This window comes from Brachypodium distachyon, chromosome 4, assembly GCF_000005505.3.
Source record: "Brachypodium distachyon strain Bd21 chromosome 4, Brachypodium_distachyon_v3.0, whole genome shotgun sequence".
NCBI classification, from domain to species: Eukaryota; Viridiplantae; Streptophyta; class Magnoliopsida; order Poales; family Poaceae; genus Brachypodium; species Brachypodium distachyon.
This window is the reverse complement of record NC_016134.3, coordinates 36,035,249-36,057,465: the sequence shown is the minus strand read 5'-3', so window position 1 is coordinate 36,057,465 and position 22,217 is coordinate 36,035,249. Positions and strand designations below refer to the sequence as shown.

Below are 22,217 nucleotides of genomic sequence, written 5' to 3'. Positions count from 1 at the left end.
TGTAACTTTCTGTCAGCTGTTACTATTTTGATCATATCTTTTGATTGGTAAGTCCGATTGAGCTGATTCTTGTTGGGTTGGTTAGATAATTTTAATACCTTTCGTTTCCATACTCATACGTATTCTTTGGTTCATCCAATCAAAAGTTACGGCTGTTTTACTATCACGGACAGAAAGGTGATTTAGGGTTTGAACTTTCGGGAAAAAGTTTAATTTGCTTCCGCGCAATCATTCACCCCCCCTCTGATTGCCTATCTCGATCTCACAATAAACTCCAACAAATAACATTACAATAGTACCATTGTACATTGGGTTCACAAATACAAATAGGTTCACAATTCAAATAGGTTCACAATGAACAATTACACATTATTGGCAATGTAGTTCTCTCGGGCTTGCCTCCCTGCCTAAAATTAACCATATAAGCATGCTCTTGAGCTTGGCCACTTGAAGATGAAGCATAATTAATATTAGGTGGCCATTCATCTTCGGGTATGATACAATCATCAATCTCATCACCTAGTAACCAATTATGAATAATGCAGTAGGCTACAACAATGTCCACTTGAGTTGGGAAGCGAAAGAATGGAGTGGCATCATCAAGTATTTTGAATCTCCTCTTGAGTGACCCAAATGCGCGCTCTACGGTCACTCGAAGAGAAGAATGCCTAAGGTTGAACAACTCCTTCTCATTTTGCACAGGATTGTTCCCCCACTCATTCAAATGGTATCTCACACCACGAAAAGGAGGCAAAAATCCCGGCTTGGCTCCATACCCAGCATCAACTAGGTAATATTTTCCTAACATGAGGGACAAGTTGGTTACTTTGGTACATTTGAATTAATTATACTAAGAAATGAAGCTACATAATTGATTTATTACCTTGTGGGACACGTAATCCATTTGAGCGTTCTAAAGCATCTCTTAAAACTAGATCATCATGGGCTGTCCCCTCCCAACCAGCCAGCACATATGTGAAGCGTAGATCAAAATCGACAGTGGCCATTACATTTTGACTAGCATGGGACTTTCTACCACAAAAGGCTGGCTCCATGGCCTTAGTAACAGAAGCTCGAATATGTGTACCATCGATAGCTCCAACACAATCCTATTTGGTAAAATAAAAGCCAAAATTCATTAGAACCTTACAGTTTCATGTCTACATTTTTTTAATACAATTGCCACTCATTCTCATACCTGAAAGTATGGATCCCACCTGTAATTTCCTTGTATTTTCGTTGGTGTCTCCATCGAAGGCTTCCTAATAAGTTCATTTCGTAGTTCACCAATGGCATGAAGAACTAGGTTGAAATAACGGCTAACAGTTTCACCGGACCTATCAAAATTAGTGGCAACTAACCTATTCCTAAGGTTGTGCCCAACGGTGTTCAAAAACATGGCTACTTGCTGTTCGACACACATGTGAATTGTGTCTTGAAGCAATTGACGATCCCTCAAAAGTTTACAAAATCGGAAGAAAGGTTATCTTCTAAGCCTAAGCATGTTTATACATGTCGTGTCATTCTTCCATATCTTATTATCTAGATACTCTATTCTCATCCTATCCCTATCAACATTGGCCCATATGTAATATGTTCTCTCCTTTTCCTTTTTCTAGACTCAACAACCACAGCCATCATCGAGATAAGCATATACGATGCAGCCGCATAAATCAACATCTTTGTCCTGTTATCCATCTACAATTCAAGGTTCACAAAATAATCTCAACTTCACATGCAAATCAGTAAACACTACAAGCAATTCTACCATGCAAATATAAAGATAGATGTATCAATACCACATACCTCAGCTTTGCAAAGTCACAAGTCCTCTTCCTTTGTGTCCTGCATGAAGATACATAGAGTGAGATTGACAAAAATAAAACCACAGAACAAAAGAGAGAGCCAATCAGGAGAGGGAAATCAGAAGAGAGGTAGAGGGAGAGAGAGGTAGGCACGGGGGGATGGAGATGGTGGTGGGCCGGGAGAGGGAGATGGGGTCGGGATGCAGCTACCGAGCGGGAAGAGAGGCAGAGGGAGATGGGGACGGCCGGGGGAGGGAGATGGGGTGGCCGGGGGAGGGAGATGGAGAGAGAGATGGGGACGGCTGGGGGAGGGAGATGGGGCGGCGGGGGGAGGAAGAGGGAGATGGGGACGGCCGGAAGGAGATGGCGGTGGCCAGATCTGAGAGGGAGAAGGTGATGGGGTGGCGGCCGGATTTGAGAGAGAAGCAGAGGGAGAGGGAGATGGGGCGGCCGGGGGAGGGAGATGGAGAGGGAGATGGGGACGGCCGGGGGAGGGAGATGGGGCGGCCGGGGGAGGAAGACGGAGATGGGGATGGCCGGAAGGAGATGGGGATGGCTGGATCTGAGAGGGAGAAGGTGATGGGGTGGCGGCCGGATTTGAGAGAGAAGCAGAGGGAGAGGGAGAGGGAGAGGGAGAGAAGGAGAGGGTCGGCCGGATTTGAGCGCGACGGGGAGGGAGATCACCTGAGAGTGCCTCCTGCCTCCGCCGTCGTCGCCGCCAACTCGCCAGAGAGAGAGAGAGTGGAGTGGAGTCGCGAGAGGTCGGGGGAGGAGGTGAAAAGAGGGGGAAAAGAGGGGAAAAACGCTTCGACCATGCGCTCGGCCGCGCCTGGCTCGCCTCGTCCAGCCAAATTTCTGGGATTTGCTCAGCCAGCATCTGAGAGGAATATGCTTCCTATCTGGTTGTCCATATCCATGCCATCCACCCAACCAAATGAACGCCATCCAGGAAAAATGTGGATATCCTTATCCCATCCACCCCTAGGCAGACAACCAAACGCACCCTAGGAGGAGCGAACGAACATGTGTCATGCAGTTTAGGGCACCGGGCAGGCGTGGTTCGTCCGAGTCACTTATTTTCGGATGGAGTAAGTACTACCGTAACCCTAATCGATGTTATCCATATTCATATTTGTATCTTGCTCTATATATCCATTCCAACACCATACCCGAAAAGAACTGTGGGAAAAAAATGAATAAGCAATATCTGGCTCTATATGTACTCCCTTTGTCCGCAAAAAACTGTTCGTTTGGTGATTCCCAAGAAAACTAAGCACTTTGCAGAAACCCCCTCCTTCCCTTCTCCCCCTCCATTACTCTCACGCATCACTAAAACCACAATTAATGCAGCGCATGCCACAGCTATTATGAGGCAGAAAATAAACAACAAAACTACTTCCTGCCAACACCTAAGCAAAGTACTCCCACCATATTAGAATTAGCAGTGCTCGCCGGATCACAATTAGCAAAAAATTTGAATAGCCGCCAGATATTAATTTGGAAGTCCAAAGGACTTAACCAGCTATGAAGCCACACACTTGCACCCAACTGAATAATCCCGCAGACACACATCACGCAGACACACATTCTCTCTCTCTCTCTCTCTCTCTCTCTCTTTCTCTCTCCATGGCAATTGATCTGAACATAGCACAGGTTGAGGGAGAAGGTGAAGATGAGCCTCCCTTGCATGAAGAAGAGCTCCAGGCCGGTCATCACTTTGATTTGAACACGAACCCAGGTAAGGTGCTTGTTGATCATGCAAGGATTTTTTACTCCTTCACACACTGATGGTGTCTTTTGTTGCCGTATAAGATGAACACGAGGCTGCCATGCACCAAGAAGAGCTCCAGGCCGGTCATCACCCAACCATAGAAGATGAAAATCAGACCAATGTTGACCACGGAGAAGAGGATCTGCATGATTTAGATGAATCAGGTTAGTACAATAACTGGCCAAATTGAATGTTCCGTTACAATCTCAAAGTTAAAAGGGAAACGTCAAGGCAGTTTTTGATCCAGAAAGTACCACCTGCTATTCAGGTGGTTTGGCCTCAAGAGCTCGCCGGTGAGACCATATGGATCCAGCAAGACAATGCGCCCTCACATGTCCCAAGTGATGACCCGGGTTTCGCTAATGCTGTTGCCCAAACAGGGCTTGATATTCGCCTCATGCAGCAGCCTGCAAACTCACCGGACATGAATATCTTAGACCTTGGCATATTTTCTTCACTACAGTCCATGTCAGCTAGACTCGTCTCTAACAATTTAGATGAGCTAATCAACAATGTGAAGCAAGAATATGATGCCTATGATGCCGATAAGATCAACAGGGTTTTCCTTACACTACAAAGCTGCCTAATTGAGGTCATGAAGATTGGAGGAGGCAACTGCTACAAGATTCCTCATATGTACAAGGATGGCCTAGAGCGTACAGGAAATCTTCCTAATGTTCTAGGTTGTGATCGCGAGCTCTATGAGAGCGTTTTACAAACCTTAGCCGACTAAAGGTTGTAATGGTAGATGTGGTAACATTTTGTAATGCTGGACTTTTGTAATGCCGGACATTTGGTTATTTCAGATGCAACAAGCCATGCAACAAGAAGATTATTTTTGGCGTATTCAAGTGCTGCATGTATAACAGAGAGAACTAGATTTAATTTTCTATGATCCGCAAAGGCCTGTCAATTACTTGTATTAGTACAGTGCAGACTTATTTCTGGTAGCACAAAATAACAATAAGCTTGATATCAGAGAGCAAGAAGCCGTAGGTTGTAGCTCCTTGGTAAAGAAATAGCAAGTTCCTGTAGAATATCTTCAGTTTTTCGGTGTAGTGCAGCTAGAACCCAAAAAACCACCAAAAATAACAAGTTTATGCTTTGTTCCCAGATCTGATAAACAGGTTATAAATCTAGATGCTTTGTTCCCAAATTTGTACACTTTTTATTGATCACACACAAAAGATTGGAGTAACACAAATGTTGCAACCCTTTTGATATTATCCATCAGCTAGCAACCCTTTTCTATATAATCTCTTATATGTAATGGTTCCGATTTGTCCACATTTGTTCTGTATTCTGCTGGTTGTGTCTGATTATAAGAACAATATGTAATCTGCCATTTAGCTTCTCCTTTTTTATTTACAAATAGCATGAGTAATTTTAATCCACGGTTCGTCAATCGATTTAGCACAACATCTCTCAAGAAAAAGAAAAAAGCATCCCCACTAAATTGTGCAGTGGGCACTCAAATAGCTTTAGACAAAAGATAAATCACCACTTTATTGCATAAACCAAGACTCGATTATTGATTCATGGAGAATACACGCAACATCCACAAATCATCCAACAAATCATGCGTTCAGATGATGAGCTTACTTGCTACTTGCATTTCTTCTCGCTGACATGCCCAGCGCCATCCTGCACAGCACCTTGACCAGCGCCGTCCCCGGGTACAGCACCTTGACCAGCGCCATCGCCGGCTACAGCACCGCCGCCGCCATCGCCGGGTACTGCACCGCCACCGCCATCCTTGTCTTCATCTAGGTCTACGAGCTTGGCCCCTCGTTGCCTCGGCCGAAAGAACCTCCGCGGCAGGAACACAGGCGGACGAGGCCTGGAGGCACGAGCACGGACAGGACCTCCAGATCCGCGGCCGCGTGCTGCGCCGCCGGCAGCCGCGAGGCCTGCGACGGCCTTGGCGAACTGGCCTGCACCTCCGCCCGCTCCTGCGCCCGCCCCTCCGTCCGCCATGGCTGATTCCGTGGGACGCACGAGGGCTCACCGTAAGCTTATAAGAAACGGCCGCCATTACTCCGGGACGACGGCGACGGGCTTCGATTGGAGGCTGGGGCGACGGGAATCAGCGATTGGATCGGGAAGGGAGGAAGTTGGGGGAGAAGATGGGGATTAGGGGTTGGGGCGGGTCGTCAGGAGGAGACTGGAGGGGATTGGGCTCAGCTGAATTCGAGGCATAGACCGGGCGGGGGGGGGGGGGGGGGGGTGAATGAAAAATTGCATCGCCAAACGTACGGTCTTTAGCCAAACGAACGGTCTTTTGTGGACGGAGCTAGTAGGTTGCTCTTAGACCTTTCACCGGCTACCTGTTTGCACCATGGCGAGCGTTCGCTAATCTGCACCGAGCTCTCTTTTTTTTTCTACAAGGCGTTGCTTTTGTCCAGGGTCACGTAGACTTGACCACATCCGTGTCCATGTTTCCTCGACATCAATGCGAATTTTGCGGTTTCCGTCATCGTCACCTTCTCACTTATCAGTGCCATTGTCTGAGAACTAGCGGCCATGCATCCTGACACGAGTGGCTTGCGATCTTATTAAGGACATGTATATATGTTTTCTTCTTCTTCGAGAATACACCTAATCAGGTGTCATCAATTTATAGATAGAAGGATTGCGATGCAGTCGAGTACGCGAGATTACAAAGCGTTCACTAGCCGGTATCTCTCCACTCCACAGGGAAATCACTAAAGCAAATTAAAAAGACGATCTTCCAGGAGAAAACACGTGTATATATGTGGCTCACAGTGAAACCAACAATAACATAATTAAAAGAAATGTATGACAATTTTGTGTCATACATGCAGTGTGTAATAGGGAGTCAATCACACGCAAACAGCACAATGATGGATTGGAGGTTTCTCATAGGGACTGATCGCACGAAAGAAAGAGAAAATATACCACAGGGACAATATAGGTTCAGATTGCAAGTGCATGCTGTCCAGCCAGCTTAACAAGCCGGCGGGCTACATTCAGTCAATTGAACATGCTGGGCTTTTGTGACTAGTTTTAAAAAGAGAATGCATAACTCTGTCTTCATGTACTTCTTCAGGTTTTCCTTCCCATCCAGCTTGTAGGACTAGGGAAGATTGTAACTGTTTTCTTTGTGCACAAACTGTTTCGTCTACTTGAATTTGTTGAACCGCCAGAGGCCAGAGTGCCAGATTCAACAAACGGAACTTCACGCAACTAATAGTAGCACCACGTCAACAGTACGTCACTAATTAACCTGCTTTGCTAATTCTCTTTTCTTCTGAAAAAAAAGGTACGGAGTGAGTACTAATTTTCCTACTAGCAGTATATAATCTTGTGGAAACGTCCGCATCACGCATCAAACGCCCAGCACAGCAGTGCTGGTCGCGTAACAGGCAAAGTTAATTGATTTCAGGAAGAAAACTGCGGGCGATTCAACCATTGCTCTCTTCGCCAGGCTGCCAGCAACGGCGTTCGAGATGCAACCGGCGATGTAAACAGGCGTCTCCAGGGCCCGAGAATACCACTCTCTTCTCACCTTCAAATCAATAATCCATTTATCCAAGGACAATACGTCGCCATTCGTGGAACTGGGCAACGCTGACGACTTATTAACTGTCTACTCTAGCTTGCGAATGACATGCCGACACCGGGGGTGACAAGCTGCCGATCGACAGCTGCTGCAACACGGTTGCCGTTCTCGGTTGGTCCATCACTCAATCATTAGCAGAGTCCTCAGGCTTCACTCCTCAGATCTCCTCTAGTCCTCTTCATGATCAAAGAGCACTCATGTACTGATCAGATCTAAATAAGATCGATCACTTCAAAGCCTCCAAGCGAGGTGGTAGCTAGTCTGCACCATCATCACAGTAAGAACGTGTAATGCTGGTAGCTAGCCAGGCAGCCAGCTCACTGCACGTATCTAACTTTGTGTCCCTAATTAGCTAACTAGCATCATGGGGTTGGTTTGGCCTTATGTGGCAAAGTAGACGGCGACCGGCGTTGGTTTTCCCACAATGGATGAAGAACATTGAACGCGTATCAAATGGGCCATGGACAAGTGTTGAAGAAGAGCTCGCCGTCTTAAGCCCCAGCGCCTCGCGACTGACTGCGACGGGTGCACGTCCGGTTGCCATCCTAGCTATTGCAAGGAAAGTAACTTTAGATGTCGACGAACCTCAGAGGGGAGAATGTGTAATCTCTGCTAACAACTCTGTCCCTTTTTTTTAATAATTGCACGGTTAAAATCACATGCCTTGAGGGCTAGACGTGTAATGGTGTGACCTTTGCTTGATTGCGCGGAACTCTCGTCGATAACATGGTTTAGAAGGACCCGCTGTCCTTGTTGCTTCCTGTCTAGGATTGTCCTTGCTTTTCTGAGTTTGAAGCGACCATATTAGCAGATGTGTCGAGTTGCTGCTGATTTTTGTGAGTCTAGTTTGGTAACCATGCCACGTCGCGAGAAAGCATGGCACTGATTAACTGATAGGACCAAGGTTTCCTTAACTATTCCCATGAGCAAATATGAGGTTGTATTTTATGAATTGTTTAAAATTTGGGTGTGGATGATCTGAGACGCCTAATTTTTAAGTAAAAGGTTTAGATCTCGTGTCGACATATTATAACACAGTTGGATCAAGATTTGAATGTCATCCCTACTCTTCTCTCTCCCACGTGCGGCAGTTGGATTAAGATCCGACGGCCAACAGCGTCGACTGCTTTCTAATTAAAAAACAGTCAACTAAATTGTAGCAAAAGCGTTTAAAATTACTCAAAATTTTGGTGATTTCAACGGTCCAACTTTGTTTTGGTACATTTGAGTTTTAAATCTTACGAAAAATCCAGGGTTGGGGCGATTGATTTGTTCTTCTGCTGCTAGATTTGGAATCACAACTTAAGCATATTTAGTTATTGCATTGATCTTGTACTATGTATAGTCATATTTAATTCAAGGAAAGTTAATGAGCTCGATCAATCTAGTTTTCCTCAGGGCCAAAAGAAAGAAATGTCATGCTTTCCATACCTGGATTGAAGCATTTAGATATATTTTGCTTCTTTGCCCTTATTTTTCTCTTGTACATACTTTACTTTAATAAAATTTATGCAGTAGGTCTATTGACCTACTGTTTTCCGTCAAAAAAAAACGAACTTTGTCCTAATGAAGTCAAACTTAATTTTGTTATCATAACTATATTGATCAAAGTTAATTGCAATATCAATGTTTTATTCAAATATCAATTCACATGTGAAGAGTTATGCTATGTGTGGCTTATGAGTGGCCTGTCCGGCTCCAGTACCTATTAGAGCCATTAGAAATGACTTTCCCGTGAATCTAGAGCTCTGGCCAAACACCCCATGATCAGAAGTTTGTTAATGCTTAATGCAGAAGATCGTCTAACCTAAAAAGGGCAGATAATTGCCAAGATCCAACTGAACATCTCAAACTTGATACTCCCTCCATCCAACAAAAGATGTCTCAACTTTGACTAAATTTGAATGCATCTATACACTAAGTCATGTCTAAATACATCTTTTATTGGACGGAGGGAGGGAGTATTACTTTTCTTTGAATCTGATGGACCCGATAAATGGTACAATCAGCCGGTAGAATTGCAATAATGCATCCATCAATTAATGTCCTTTCAAAAATAATGCAGCCATCAAGTAGTCCTTCCCAATTTGAGCGACAGGTGTTGAGTTGGATAGCAAGATAGAGATTCAGATTCCATACCTCCGGCGCCAAAGCGGCTAAAATCACAGGAAACTACTGCAGTACAACTAGAATCGGAGCACTGTGATCTCTGAAGCTCTAGCTCAAGATGACTGACACAGACAGACAGACACACCGATGGCCCAACGCAACGCCTTAACGATAGCACGCACGCACCACACAACACAAATCCAGAGGAGAGGATCAGCAGCCAGGGGATCATGTGGTATCGTATTGGACACCAACGGAACAACCAAACGCGGTAGGGTTCGCGAAAGAACCAGGCGCCGCCAAGTGGCACGACTGGATGTCTGGACACGTACGGCCTGGACAGGGGCCAGCACGTTCCACTGGTCAGCAACATAGCATGAGCACACGCGGCTCCCGCAACAACCACGGGCCGTGGCCATCGGAGAAACCCACGTAACCGTGTCCAGGGGGACCCCTCCCGATCGAGCCAGATAATGCGTGTCCTCGCGGCAATAATGCGTGTCCTCTTCTCCAAGGCTCCGATCCAACGGCGACGTCCCGACGGGGGTGTTGCGCCGTCGTGCGCCCGCCCGCCTGCCCGAGCCCCGAGCCCGAGGGGAGAGGTCGCTGTGTACTTGCTCAATTATTTTGGGACGCGGCTTTCGGCCGCGTCCTTGTTGTTGATTTGCTTGTGGCTGCTCTGATCATTGTGGTCACGGCTCCCGGTGCGCTGCACCGGCCGGCCGGCCGGAGTAGCGAGAAGGGCAACGTGACGCCCATACGGGAGAAGCGACCTGTTGGACATGGGAATGTCCCTACGTCTGCATCGTTCTTTTTATTTATGATATCCTGGCCTGGACTCGTCTCCATCGTGATGAGACGCATTGTTATCATTTTGGATCCTTTGGGTTTTCTTTGACGTACGGCTCTCGGGTGGCCTTGGCCCATGGCGGCCTGACCGCATAGCCGTTTTTTCCGTTCCGGATGGGGGTAATGATGATCTGTCTAGTGTCACTGGCCATGCACTGTTGCCAAAATGCCAGCATGATGCAAATGTATCGATTCGGTAGATATTTTTGAACTATAACAACGCAATGTTTGTCTCTTCTCAACTGTACGTGTATGTAACTGACAACGACATAACAGTGATAGATGGGTTATTATATTTGAAGATCAAAGCACATATTCTCTAGCCAGAGGGTGGGTATTCTACAGGTTCACCATAGGCCTCGAGGTCAGAGGCAAGGGGTCTTCAGAGTCAGAGGGTGCTAAGGCAGGTAGAAGGGTGGATGACGAAAAAATGTTAGAAACCGTGGTAGTCGAGGGACCATTACCGAGAAGGAAGTAGTGGCATACGTGGTACCCCTTTTCTTCCTAAACCAAGTGATTCCCCGTGCGTTACATTTGTACATGCATGATGATAATACTATGATCAGATGCGAAAGAAATATGAATACCACAGACCGAACGACTTTATCATCTATTACATATATGCAGCAAAACGTAGGAGTTATTTTGATGTACATAAACATTAATAACTTTGATAAAATGGAAGAGGGAAGTTCTTAGAAAGATCGAGATACATATCATGAAAATATGCGCATTTGGTGAATTATTTATATACAACATGAAGGTAAAAAGTTTTATGAGCTAAATTGTTGAATCGTCGAAGGGGACACCAAAATGAATTGTTAGCGAGGCTTCAACATATGATGTGTATGGTGATATAGACACTTTGCATGCACATGATTTGGATTAGTGAAAACCAACTTGATGATGTGGACATTTTGAATGTTGTGCTTAGTGGAGATCAATTTGATGATGTGGATGCTTTGCATGTTGAGCTTGCAAACATTAATAACTCTTAGTGGGTATCAACTTTATAGAGATTATAGATAGATATATAGACATAAGAGGTTCTAGTTTTGTCATAAGTTGAATTCTGTAAAATTTGACCAAGTTTATAAAAAATCTATCGACATCTATAGATCTAAATTTGATCAAGTTAAGCAGTTTGACTTAAAACAAAGCTAAAAACAACTTATATTTAGGAGCGGAGGTGGTAGGATTTTACTTTAAATGAAGTAGGGGAGGGGAGGAGGGGAGTTAAACTAAAACATGACCAAAAGTATCTTCCAGCTTGAATTGTGGAAGTGTTGTTGGCTATACAAAATATTAGACTTTTCAATATATTTTAAAAAAATTGGATTGTGTGCATCATTTGATGCAGCAGACATGGAGATCACGGTTATTATCTAAACAAAAGATCCAAATATAATTAACAAGAAACCCAAAAATACGGTTTGGATATTACTTTAAAAAAAAGGTTGCAACTTTGGTCTCCTCATTCGAACTGATGCACATACTGTACTTTATCTTATTATCATCATTCTTAGCTCGTTTGGCTCTTATCATTTAGATCTGGAATTTTGAAATTCATGTTTGGGTTTCAAAAACCAACTTATTTGGATGTCATATGATTGGGTACATGGATACCCTCCGAAATTCCATGAAATTGCTCCTGTACCTAACCCTGATTTCGCCCTAAAATACATTATTTCTTTGGATCTGTCTCGCATTTTACAAATCCATGTGTCCGACAAACATGATTTTTTAAATTCAATAAATGAAATTCTGTCAAAAATTTGAGTTCATTTCTACCGAACGAAATGAGACGAAGGCTGCCAAACGGGCTGCTTGAGTTTTTTTCGCATGCATAAAGTTGTAGAACTCCGTGATATAAGTCAGGCATCACATGTCCTCTATATACCAGCCAGCCAGGGAAGGATGCAGCGTGTTTCCGTGCAAACCAAATGACACGGTCCAAGTTTCACACGCACGGTATCGTCATCTCGTTCAACGCAGCATAGTAAACGGCCCCAGTTAGCCGTCAGATACGCGCGAATCTTACGCCCCCCGGCCTTCCGTGATGCAACCTGGACGGCAACAACCCAAGGCTACCGCCACTCCCGAGCTCCCACCTCAACGCAACATTTGTCCCGTCTCGCACGCTCAATTGCCGCACCGCACGGCGTCTCTACCCGGACCCCACGTGACCAGGTCCCCACACACCACCTGGCCCATACTCTCGCCACGCTACAAATAAGCGCGCGGCAGCAACTGATCCCACGGTGCCAATCCCGTGTGCCGCCCGCCTCCTCCTCCTCCTCAAACCCGCGACGCCACCGTCAAAACCCATGTGCCCACCCCCATCATCGCGCCACATTTCCCAGCGGCGCCACCATAAGTTAAAATCAGCAGCCAGTAGCAGTGGGGAGTGTACACCAGACAAACCATTACTAGCAAATTGAAAATCGTTGCACGTAGCAAGCGGTATTCCCCTGCGTGCGGCGGCAATGGCGAGAGGGCCGGAAGGCGGCGAGGGGGAGAGGAAGCTGGTGCTGGGCAAGTACGAGCTGGGGAGGATGCTGGGACAAGGGTCGTTCGCCAAGGTGTACTACGGCCGCGACCTCCGCGACGGGCAGAGCGTGGCCATCAAGGTGATCGACAAGGCCCGGCTGCGGCGGACGGAGGGCATGGTGGAGCAGCTCCGCAGGGAGATCTCCATCATGCGGATGGTGCGCCACCCGAACGTGGTCGGCATCAGGGAGGTCCTCGCCAGCCGCGAGCGCGTCTTCGTCGTCATGGAGTACGCCCGGGGCGGCGAGCTCTTCGCCAAGGTGTCCCGCGGGCGGCTCACGGAGGACGCGGCGCGGCGGTACTTCCAGCAGCTGGTGGCCGCCGTCGGGTTCTGCCACAGCCGTGGCGTCGCGCACCGGGACCTCAAGCCCGAGAACCTCCTGCTGGACGACGAAGGCCGGCTCAAGGTCACCGATTTCGGGCTCGCCGCCCTGCCCGAGCAGCTGCGCCAAGACGGGCTACTCCACACGCAGTGCGGGACGCCCGCGTACGTGGCCCCCGAGGTGCTCAGGAAGCGCGGCTACGACGGGGCCCGCGCCGACCTGTGGTCGTGCGGCGTCGTGCTCTACGTGCTGCTCTGCGGGTTCCTCCCGTTCCAGCACGACAACTACGTCAAGATGTACCAGAAGATCTTCAAGGGGGAGTACCAGATGCCGCCATGGGTGTCCGGCGACGCGCGCCGCCTCATCGCGCGCCTGCTCGTCGTCGACCCCGCCAAGCGCATCTCCGTCCCGGAGATCATGCGCACGCCCTGGTTCAAGAAGGGATTCGTGCCGCCGGCCCCTTCCTCCGCCCCTGTCTCGCCCAGGAAATGGGAGGACGCCGATGCCGATGCCGATGCCGGCGTGCCCGTCGATGGCAACATCTCGCCGCGGACGTGCAACGCGTTCCAGCTCATATCGTCCATGTCCTCCGGGTTCGACCTGTCGGGGCTGTTCGAGAGCGAGCAGAAGGCCTCCACGGTGTTCACGTCCCACGCGCCGGCGGCCGCCGTGTTCGAGAAGCTGGAGGCCGTGGGCCAGGCGCTCGGGTACAGCACCGCGAGAGGGAAAGGGTGGAGGATCAGGATGGAGGCCAAGGCCGGCGGAGTCCACGGGCGGCTCGCGGTAACCGCCGAGGTGTTCGAGGTGGCCGCGGACGTGACCGTGGTCGAGTTCGCGCACGACGCCGGCGACGCGCTCGACTTCAACAGGTTCTGCGCCGAGGACGTGCGCCCCGGGCTCGCGGGCATTGTCTGGGCGTGGCAGGGCGACACGCCGGCCGCCCTCATCTGATTCCCTCCTGTTTGGTTTTCTTCTCTGTGCATACATATTACTCCATGAAGTAGTAAAAATTAGGGATTTTTTTTGGTTTAGGACTTGCACCAGCTTGGCTTGGGCTGTAAAATTTGTAGTCGTTTCTTCAGGGACAGCAATGGCTAGAGTGCGGTTATGCTATGGACAAGAGAGCTTTATGCAGTTGACGGAATCGAGGCACGGGCGGCGTTCTCGACTTGCAGAGTTTTGTGTCTATATGTGTACGTTTGGCGATGTGTACATACAAAGTTTTGTTCCTCATCAATTCAGTTTTTTGTCCACGTACATGATACGGTTTGATGGCAATATGATAGATCCTCTTGTTTTTCAGCTGTACTTGCGGTGAGAAAAATGGATTGTCACGCGCGCTAGCTACTGCGTTTTGTTAAGGGGATCGATGTATGAGACAGAGCTTACTGGATTGGTTGGTCGACTCAAAGTACGTGTGGAGGGGTGAAATGCGGCAGTCGATTCAAAGTACGTGCGATTACAGTCCCTAATTTTCAAGTGTAATCGATCTTTAGGACTCCTTGATTTCTTTATGGTCCGACATGATGGTCCGCTTGATTGAATTGAATTCGTTGCCCTAAGCCGTCCGGCCCCTAAAGATGTTTTTATTTAATCGGGATGTCCGACAAATTCCTGGCAAAAGAAAACGCCCAACAACATGTCAAGAAAGAAAAAGAAAAGCCCAACAACTGATGTGAGGTCTTAATTATTTGTCTGTCCGTTCTCAAAGAAAAAATATATATTTGTCTGCCCTTTATTTCATTTCAAAGTTGCTGACTGCTATACTTCTTTTGTTGAATGGAACCTAATAATTGTACTTCTCTGTCCAAAAAAATAGGATGTGAACAAAAATATACACTCAATTATATTCTTCACGTCCAGAAAAAAAAGACTTAAGACAAACAGAAATTGGTAAGTAAATGAGGTAATATAAATTTGTGACCTAAGAAGAGAGGGATGAATAATGGATAAATTGTATAAGCATATTTTTTCCTTTGTATTATTGATACATTTTGGCATCCGCACAAAACGACGAAGCCAGATAAAAATGTGTACTGGTTGATTCTCCACAATGGTCTATGATTATCACTAATTTTATGACGGATTAACTAAATTTGTTTCAAGTAATACCAATGCTAACGAAGCAACTTTGTCCTTGGGCACGTATTGGTATATCATGACTTAACTCCACAAATTATCACGTTTTGGCAACTCGGTAAATTTTTTGGATAATGGAATATGTAGTGGCAACTAGTTAAACAAAATTCGTCTCGAATATAGTATACTACCAATCAAGGTTTTGACCAAGAAGTACTTTATTATATGTTATTTTATGACATGAAATTTATATCGCTAGATTATCCTAAAAATACTTATTCTTAATTGTGACTTTGCATTTGTCAAACCTCTATCTCAATGAAATCAAACACGCCACGTAAATCACAAATTAATAGAGTAGTCAAACCCTTGCCTCACGAAACAAACACCATGTATTAAGAAAATGAGGGATTACTAGTTACCGAACTCAGAGTTGCGTAGGTATTTGTATGTTTATATTATAGTTTGCAGTATTATATAATTTAAAGAAACATTTGATAAAAGTGTGTACTAAACAATATGAGATGGGTCGGAGAGTGACCGAACCATTCTTTTTTTTTTAGAAATGCTGATTACCAATTAGATGCACCCACAGCCACATTCCCCACCGCATGACGCCTGCGAAGACCGGAGTTTGATATGGACGAAGTCACTGCTGATATGTACATTGGCCACCTCTAAAATGATAATCCACCTTGTCTGAAGTCACAAAGGACGTCTACAACGTAGAAGTATTGTATGGTTGGAGATTTGGTCTAATCTTTATGATCCAAACAGAGCCAATTCTGTAGATCAGAATTCCATTTAGATCGATCTTGTCGCTTTTAATAGGAAAATGTATACTTTGTCTGTCAACTATATTGCGAAAAAAAAGTTCGATCGTCCCTCAGATCTATGTTTGGGCATTTGTCGCGGTAGTGTCACGGTAAATGACATAGGATGGCTTAACTTGGGGATGATGGACGATGGTGAATCCGGAGGAGGGAGGACGTGAAGAAGAACACGCACAAAACACGCTAGAACATCCAGATCTATTCAGGTTCGGAGCCCTCTTGCCGAGGTAAGACTCCTACTCCTGCCTTACTGTATTTGCCGAGATAGAGCTGTTCTACAATGACGCTCCTTGAGTTGTATTCTTGGGGAAGAAGAAGAAGAAGAAGGGAAAAAAACCCTAGAACTGCTCAGCCCCCTCTTACCGCAGGGGGTAGAGGTCTATTTATAGGCGCCACATGGTACACTGCCATGTGGGCCGAGTCCGACGTCGCTATCTACGGGCCCCGCCGGGCACGCGGCGTTGGCCCTCTAGGTAGTATTATGGGGAACAAGACAATTTTACTTTTACTGTCTGCCGGCAGCAGGTACAGCTATCCTCTACCGGCCTCGTCAGGGAATCTCCTTTCGGTGTTTCCAGCGCGTGGTCACCTGACACCGTGGTGCAGGCGCTGGCCGCTTTTTCGGGGTGATGATGGCTTCGCTTTACTCCGCACCGCTTGGTCAGGATAAGACCGTTGAGGGATCCCGGCACCTGCCGGGGTTCCCGTAGTCATCTTGATCCTGCAAGCTTCACGAAATATAACAGTCGTGTCGGCATACACTGGATATGCCGGTTTAGCTGACTTAGCGTTAGTCACACTCGGAGATGCCGGCATGTTTATCTAAGCCGGCCTAGCCTCCGTTATGTCGGCTAGAACTGTCTCTGTTAACTCGGCTAGAGTTGTGTCGACGTGACCCTACCCGGGGTCATCCCCCCGACACTAGTCCCCGAAGCTGGTGCGGTCCGGCATAGAAAGATGTCGGGTTGCGACAGCTTCCCACAACAGACCATCAACAGTCTATTCGGGTTTAGCCGAGAAAGATGCCGGGGTAATTCCCGGTTCAGCTAGCCGAGACCAATTTAGTCCTGGACTCCGGGTTGAGATATTTGCTCAGCTTCTAGCCGGGATCCTTCTCTCTTTATGACTGATAACCAAAAGCTCCCATTTGCCGATATAACAGCTGCCAACGGGAGGATAAGGCTTCAGTTACTGCCGTTGCGCCTTTTGAGGCGAACATGCCGTCGCGTCGGACAGTAATGCCGATATAGCTTTTAAAGATAACCTCGGTTCCCACGCGAACAGTTATCCGCCAGATATTGCGGGATTCTTGGCTGCATGCCGCACAGCAACCGAACACATGCCTTGATGGACATAACTGCCCGAATCATGCGCGATCCTCTCGTTAGCCACTAAGCATATATCACAGGAAACGTGTATCCCATAACTGCGCCTCGGGTATAAGAGGAGGAGGAGGGCGTGGGCGAAAAAACCCTTCGCACTCCTCGCTCTCCCCGCCTCTTCGTTCTCCTCGCGCACTTAGCCCCTTTGCTCCGCGCGCACTCTGCCGCCGCTGCTCCGAGCAACTCCGCCACCGCGGTAACTCGCCTCTGAGCTTGCCGCCGCTAGCCTGTTCCCAAGCCTCCGGTTCTCCACCGCCTCTGCTTGCTAGCCCGGGCCTCGCGCAAGCGCTTCCTCTTCCGAAGCTCCGAACCCTAGATCTGTTTCCCCAATAATGGCGTCCTCTTCTCACACTCTGGCCGCCGGCTCTGCTACTCAGGCGGAGGAGAAGACCAGCTCCGAGCGAGCCGCGTGGGATGGCTCCGAGGTCACCTCGGCGGATCTCAAGTGGCTTCACAACTCCTGATGAATCCCCAAGGGGGTTCAGTCCCGGCTTCCCAGCGACGAGGTCGTTCCCGCTCCTGAGGAAGGTGAACACGTCGTCTTCCTCTCTCATTTTGAACGCAGTTTCGCTCTTCCGGCTAGCGACTTCTTCCGTTCCTTTCTTGATTTCTTCGGTCTCCAACCTCACCATCTCCCGGCGAATGCTATTCTTACTCTCTCGGCATTTGCCACATGCTGCGAGGGCTATCTCGGCCTCTGGCCATCCATTGCCCTGTGGTCCCGGTGCTTCATGTTCCGGCCACAGGATATCCTGGACAAGGAGAATCCCGGCGCACCAAAGATGATGACGCAGTGCGGGGCTGCCACCATCGTTCCTCGCCGCAACTCCGAGTTCCCTAAAATCCAAGGTCTTGAGTCGTGCAAAAAATGGCACAAGACCTACTTCTATGTCAAGAACTCCACCGATGCCGACTATATTAATCTTCGGAGATTCGAAATCGGCCCCCCGGAGGAGAAGAGGAATTGGTCTGTCGACTCGAGAGACTCCCTCTCGCAGGGTGACGAGATCCACGCCCGGATCCTCGAGCTCAAGAAGAAGGGGATGTCGGCTGACGACCTCCTGGCCACCTTCGTGCACCGGTGCTTGTGCCCGCTCCAGTGCCGGATTCACAAGATGTGCCACTATGGCGGCTAGTTCGACCCGGACAGGATTTCGACTGTCACGCTCTCCCATGCGGAAGTTCTGCGACGGGTCAAGGCAATCGCCAAGACCAGTATGTCGGAAGAGAGGACATGGGGTATGCCGGCATACGCCCGGAACTGTTGCGCTCCTAAGGTAAATTTCATCTTTCTGTTACCTCATGTTTGTATCCGACATAAATGTATATCGGCATCTGCCTAACACATTCTTATCCCGGTTCAACTCGATTCCCTTGCATAGAGTTTTACCCTTCAGCACCAAGAGGACGGGAGCTCCCCCAACAAGCGCTTTGCGCCTCCGCGCACGGGAGCTGACAATGAGGACCCTGACTCGGAGGACTTCATGCCAATCCCGCATGCTGCTCCTCGCCGCACCCGTAAGGACTCCGACACTCCTCTGTAACTTCCTAACTTCTGTCAGTAAGGTGAGCCCGCTGTGGACGTGCCTACTCGAGAGAAACACGCCGTGATAAAGAAAAGGCACGCCTCCGAGACGGAACTTCCGCAGAATGTAAAGCGGAAGAGGACTGCGGCTCGCGGCCCTAAGCCCAAGCCCCTGGTCGTCGGGTAATGCCTTGTTCTGCTTCAACTGCCTAAGCCGGCACTCTTCCTTCGTTGTTGAGCCCATAAATAGTTAAACTTTACTTCTGTAGGGAGGCATTGAAGGCCACCTAGTCTCAGACGTGCATCGCGTCTGAGATTCCGGCGGGTCATCCTTCCCGCGTCGAGGCCTCTGACCCGGCCATGGGCGGGACAGAGACCGTCGCAGATCCGACATCCCCGGCCCGGGATGTCGGTCCAGGTGCCGACACCACCATCGTCGGCCAGTCCGAGACTCCGGCAGCCGGGGCCTCCGCAAATGAAACTGCTGCCGAGGCGGCGCCCGATGCTGCCGAGGCGGCGCCCTCCTCGGCCGCGGCCGAAACTACACAGAGGCATCGGCCTCCGTAACCACACAAGAGGCGCTGGCCTCCGAAACGCCACAGGAGCCGGCTGCAGATCGCCAGGACCCTCAAGGTCCAGAGCTGAATCCGACTCCAACCCGGACTCCTGCTCCGCCGCCATCTCCGACGCAGCTTGAGAAGAACGCCCAGGCTGTTGCCGCTTGCGCCGCAAAGGCTAAAGGTCCTGCTGCCGCAGCAGTGCCGAATGCTCCAAGGCCGGCTGCCTCGCGTTGCTTATGCCGGCAAGAGGAGATTTCGCTCCAAACGAGCAGCGGGCAGAGCTGGGGGTCGCTTGGCCAGTTCGTCATGGACTGGAACCAAGCGGATCACTACGAAGTGACCTCCAGCACCGTGCAGGCGGCACGACAAAGCCCTTTGGTGGGGCAACCACCGGCAGCGACCCCGGAGTCAGTGGCGGCCCGGATGTACCAAGCCCGGGTGGCCATGTTCGAGGCGGACCGAGCCACCGAGGTACGCAAAATTCCTTAAAAATTTCTAACTCCCAATTCTAGTATAGTATCCATACTCCTAGTCCCCGAGGTTTAGGGCGGGTAAGAATTAGTCGGCCTGAAGCTTAGCTCGTAGAACTTCAAACCCTTATTCTCCGAGATTCAGGTCGGGTTTAGAATAGTCGGCCTGAAGCTTAGTAGCTTCAAACACTTATTCCTCGAGATTCAGGTCGAGTTTAGAATAGTCGGCCTGAAACTTAGTAGCTTCAAACACTTATTCCTCGTTAACTGTCTGTTTTGGTAATCTTATTTGCACCTCTTGATCTGGTAGCTCTGCATGAATAAACGCTTAGGAGCCTTCAAAGGGCTGTTGGGCATGTATAAGAAGTTGGAGGCATCGCACGAGGCCTTGAAGGTGGAGCGCGAGAGCCAGAGTAAGTATATTATGCCAGTATACAATTTCTGTCCGAGTATGCTAGTTTAGCGTAAACTGACACATGCTTCCACCTTTAGCCAGAGATAACGCTCAAGTGGAAGAGCTGTTAAAATGCGTCTCTGAGCTACAAGGTAAAGACCCACCCGCAATCCGAGTTTCATTCATATTGAATGTCGGCTTTTGTAACACCCGTTCTGACTGAACAGATGAGAAGACTCGGCTAGCCGAGCAACACCAGAAGGAGATCTCTCAGCTGCAGGCTGAGATCACTGCGCAAGCCAAGGCGCATAAGACTGAGGTGAACCAACTCACCTCGGCCCTCTCTGCTCGAGAGGATGAGAAGACCCGTCTGGAAGACGAGGTCAAGAAAAGCAGAGAGGCCGTTGCCGCACTTGAGACTCGCGGGACAGTCGCCGAGTTGGAGGATGCCGAGAAGGCGGGCCTGATCAATGCTCTCCAGCGTGACATTATCAAAATTTATACCATGCTGACAAGTAAGCTGAACCTCTCCATTTAGCTATTTGTTTGAACAATAGCACCGTCATGCTGAGACTAATTAACTGTTCTCTGCCCCTACCAGAATTCTTCCCCTTATCCGTCAAGCATGCCGAAGCTACCGTGACAAAGGCTCGCAAAAAGAGGGACTTGGAAGTGGCGGCGGGGGCGCCATTTGAGTGGGACTTGGAGGACCACCTGGTGAGCATTGCTTGCCGGGTGAAGCCTCTCAAGTCCTTCGGCATTGACATGGTGGATGCTTGCCTCCAGCTCTTCAAAGCTTTGTGGCCCGGGGAAGAGGTGCCTGTGGAGATCCCGGACTTGGCAAGGCGGCTGTCCGAGGGCCCGACCTGCTGGATGAGTGGCGAGAATCTGCTGCACGTGTCGGAGCCGACGAGGCTTTGTCGTTCGTACTCTTCTGGTACGGCGGCATTAACCTCGATGTGCTCCAGACTATGCACGCCGACTCCCGTTATCTCTCGGACCCGGAGCTGGTGGCTAAGCGCCGGGAAAGGGCATATTCCTTCATACCATATGCCGACGTGCATAAGTTTGTAGAAGGCCCCCTCTCTGACGCCGATGCCAAGATGATGGATGGGGAGGAAGAAACAGAGGATGAGGAAGCCGCTGTTGAGTCAGCCTCCTCCGAGCCGAGTTCCGGCACCAATAACCCGGCTGCATCGTCGTAGGGTGCTTTAAAAGAAACTTTAGAATAGTTAGATCCCCGGAATGCCGGGTGCAAATGTAACCGACATACTCCTGTTTGTTAAGTACCAAGTTCTCATTTTAATCAAGTCGTTTGTTTTATCATATTTCCGACCGAGTCCCCGAGCATATTTTTTCTCTTAGTGAAATGTTACAACTTCGGTTCTTTTGTCTGCCTTGTCGGCGTTCGACGTATGAATCACAAAGCCATAAAACCACCCTTTCGAAAAAAGATAACTCGGAGAACTTGCTCGGTAACAGACAAGTTAACATAAAATGCCGAGTTAAGACAAAACATATCTTGGATCGCCTCTTTGCTTATTTCCTTAGTCGTTTTTCGTGTGCTCGGTTATCTTATACCCATCTCTATCTTGCCATGAAGCCGGGTTGCGGACGACAGCAAAGTCGTAGAGGGATGTTTTCAAGACCGACACGGTACTAGATCGATGTAAGATTACACAACTAAGCCATGCCGACATACCAAAAAATAATTGTAGCAAAACATACAGAAGTCCCCGAGTTTCTTTTAAAAACTCGGCGGGTCATTGTCTTAATTGAAATATTCGACATAAGGCAAAAACGATACAGATACTCATATTTCAAGTATAGAATGGACAGAGCAAAGCTACATTCCATGGCCTCTTGGTCTCCTCGCCCGACCGGTGTATCCTGTTCGCCTTGGGGTCCTGAGCATCTATAAGATAGTAGGAATCGTTATGGAGCGTTTTGCTCATGATGAAGGGTCCTTCCAATGGAGGTGAAA

General features: G+C 48.5%; 2 protein-coding genes and 1 non-coding gene across 3 annotated transcripts; 2 read left to right on the top strand and 1 right to left on the bottom strand.

Annotated features, from left to right (window-relative positions):
* Positions 1-349: 349 nt before the first annotated feature.
* Positions 350-1,898, bottom strand: LOC100827098. Its single transcript, XR_002960027.1, has 4 exons — positions 1,807-1,898; positions 1,199-1,698; positions 884-1,109; positions 350-801 (listed from the first exon to the last, which is right to left on the bottom strand). It is a non-coding gene; the product is annotated as a protein ALP1-like (transcript).
* Positions 1,899-12,364: 10,466 nt separating this feature from the next.
* LOC100840059 (CBL-interacting protein kinase 16) lies at positions 12,365-14,552 on the top strand. Its single transcript, XM_014903326.2, has 2 exons — positions 12,365-14,183; positions 14,294-14,552. The coding sequence occupies exon 1, from the start codon at positions 12,604-12,606 to the stop codon at positions 13,939-13,941; it is 1,338 nt and encodes a 445-aa protein (XP_014758812.1). The 5' UTR covers positions 12,365-12,603; the 3' UTR covers positions 13,942-14,183; positions 14,294-14,552.
* A 1,432-nt stretch (positions 14,553-15,984) lies between these two features.
* LOC112268944 lies at positions 15,985-21,538 on the top strand. Its single transcript, XM_024455286.1, has 5 exons — positions 15,985-16,129; positions 20,150-20,252; positions 20,332-20,385; positions 20,461-20,748; positions 20,835-21,538. Exons 2-5 carry the CDS (start codon positions 20,156-20,158, stop codon positions 21,305-21,307), a joined length of 912 nt encoding a protein of 303 aa, XP_024311054.1. The 5' UTR covers positions 15,985-16,129; positions 20,150-20,155; the 3' UTR covers positions 21,308-21,538.
* Positions 21,539-22,217: the final 679 nt, after the last annotated feature.

Coding starts and splice junctions, on each gene's coding strand:
- LOC100840059 (XM_014903326.2), top strand. CDS start 12,604: ATGGCGAGAGGGCCGGAAGGCGGCGAGGGGGAGAGGAAGCTGGTGCTG.
- LOC112268944 (XM_024455286.1), top strand. CDS start 20,156: ATGAATAAACGCTTAGGAGCCTTCAAAGGGCTGTTGGGCATGTATAAG. Junction 20,253..20,331: donor GGTGGAGCGCGAGAGCCAGA/GTAAGTATATTA, acceptor TTCCACCTTTAG/CCAGAGATAACGCTCAAGTG. Junction 20,749..20,834: donor AATTTATACCATGCTGACAA/GTAAGCTGAACC, acceptor TGCCCCTACCAG/AATTCTTCCCCTTATCCGTC.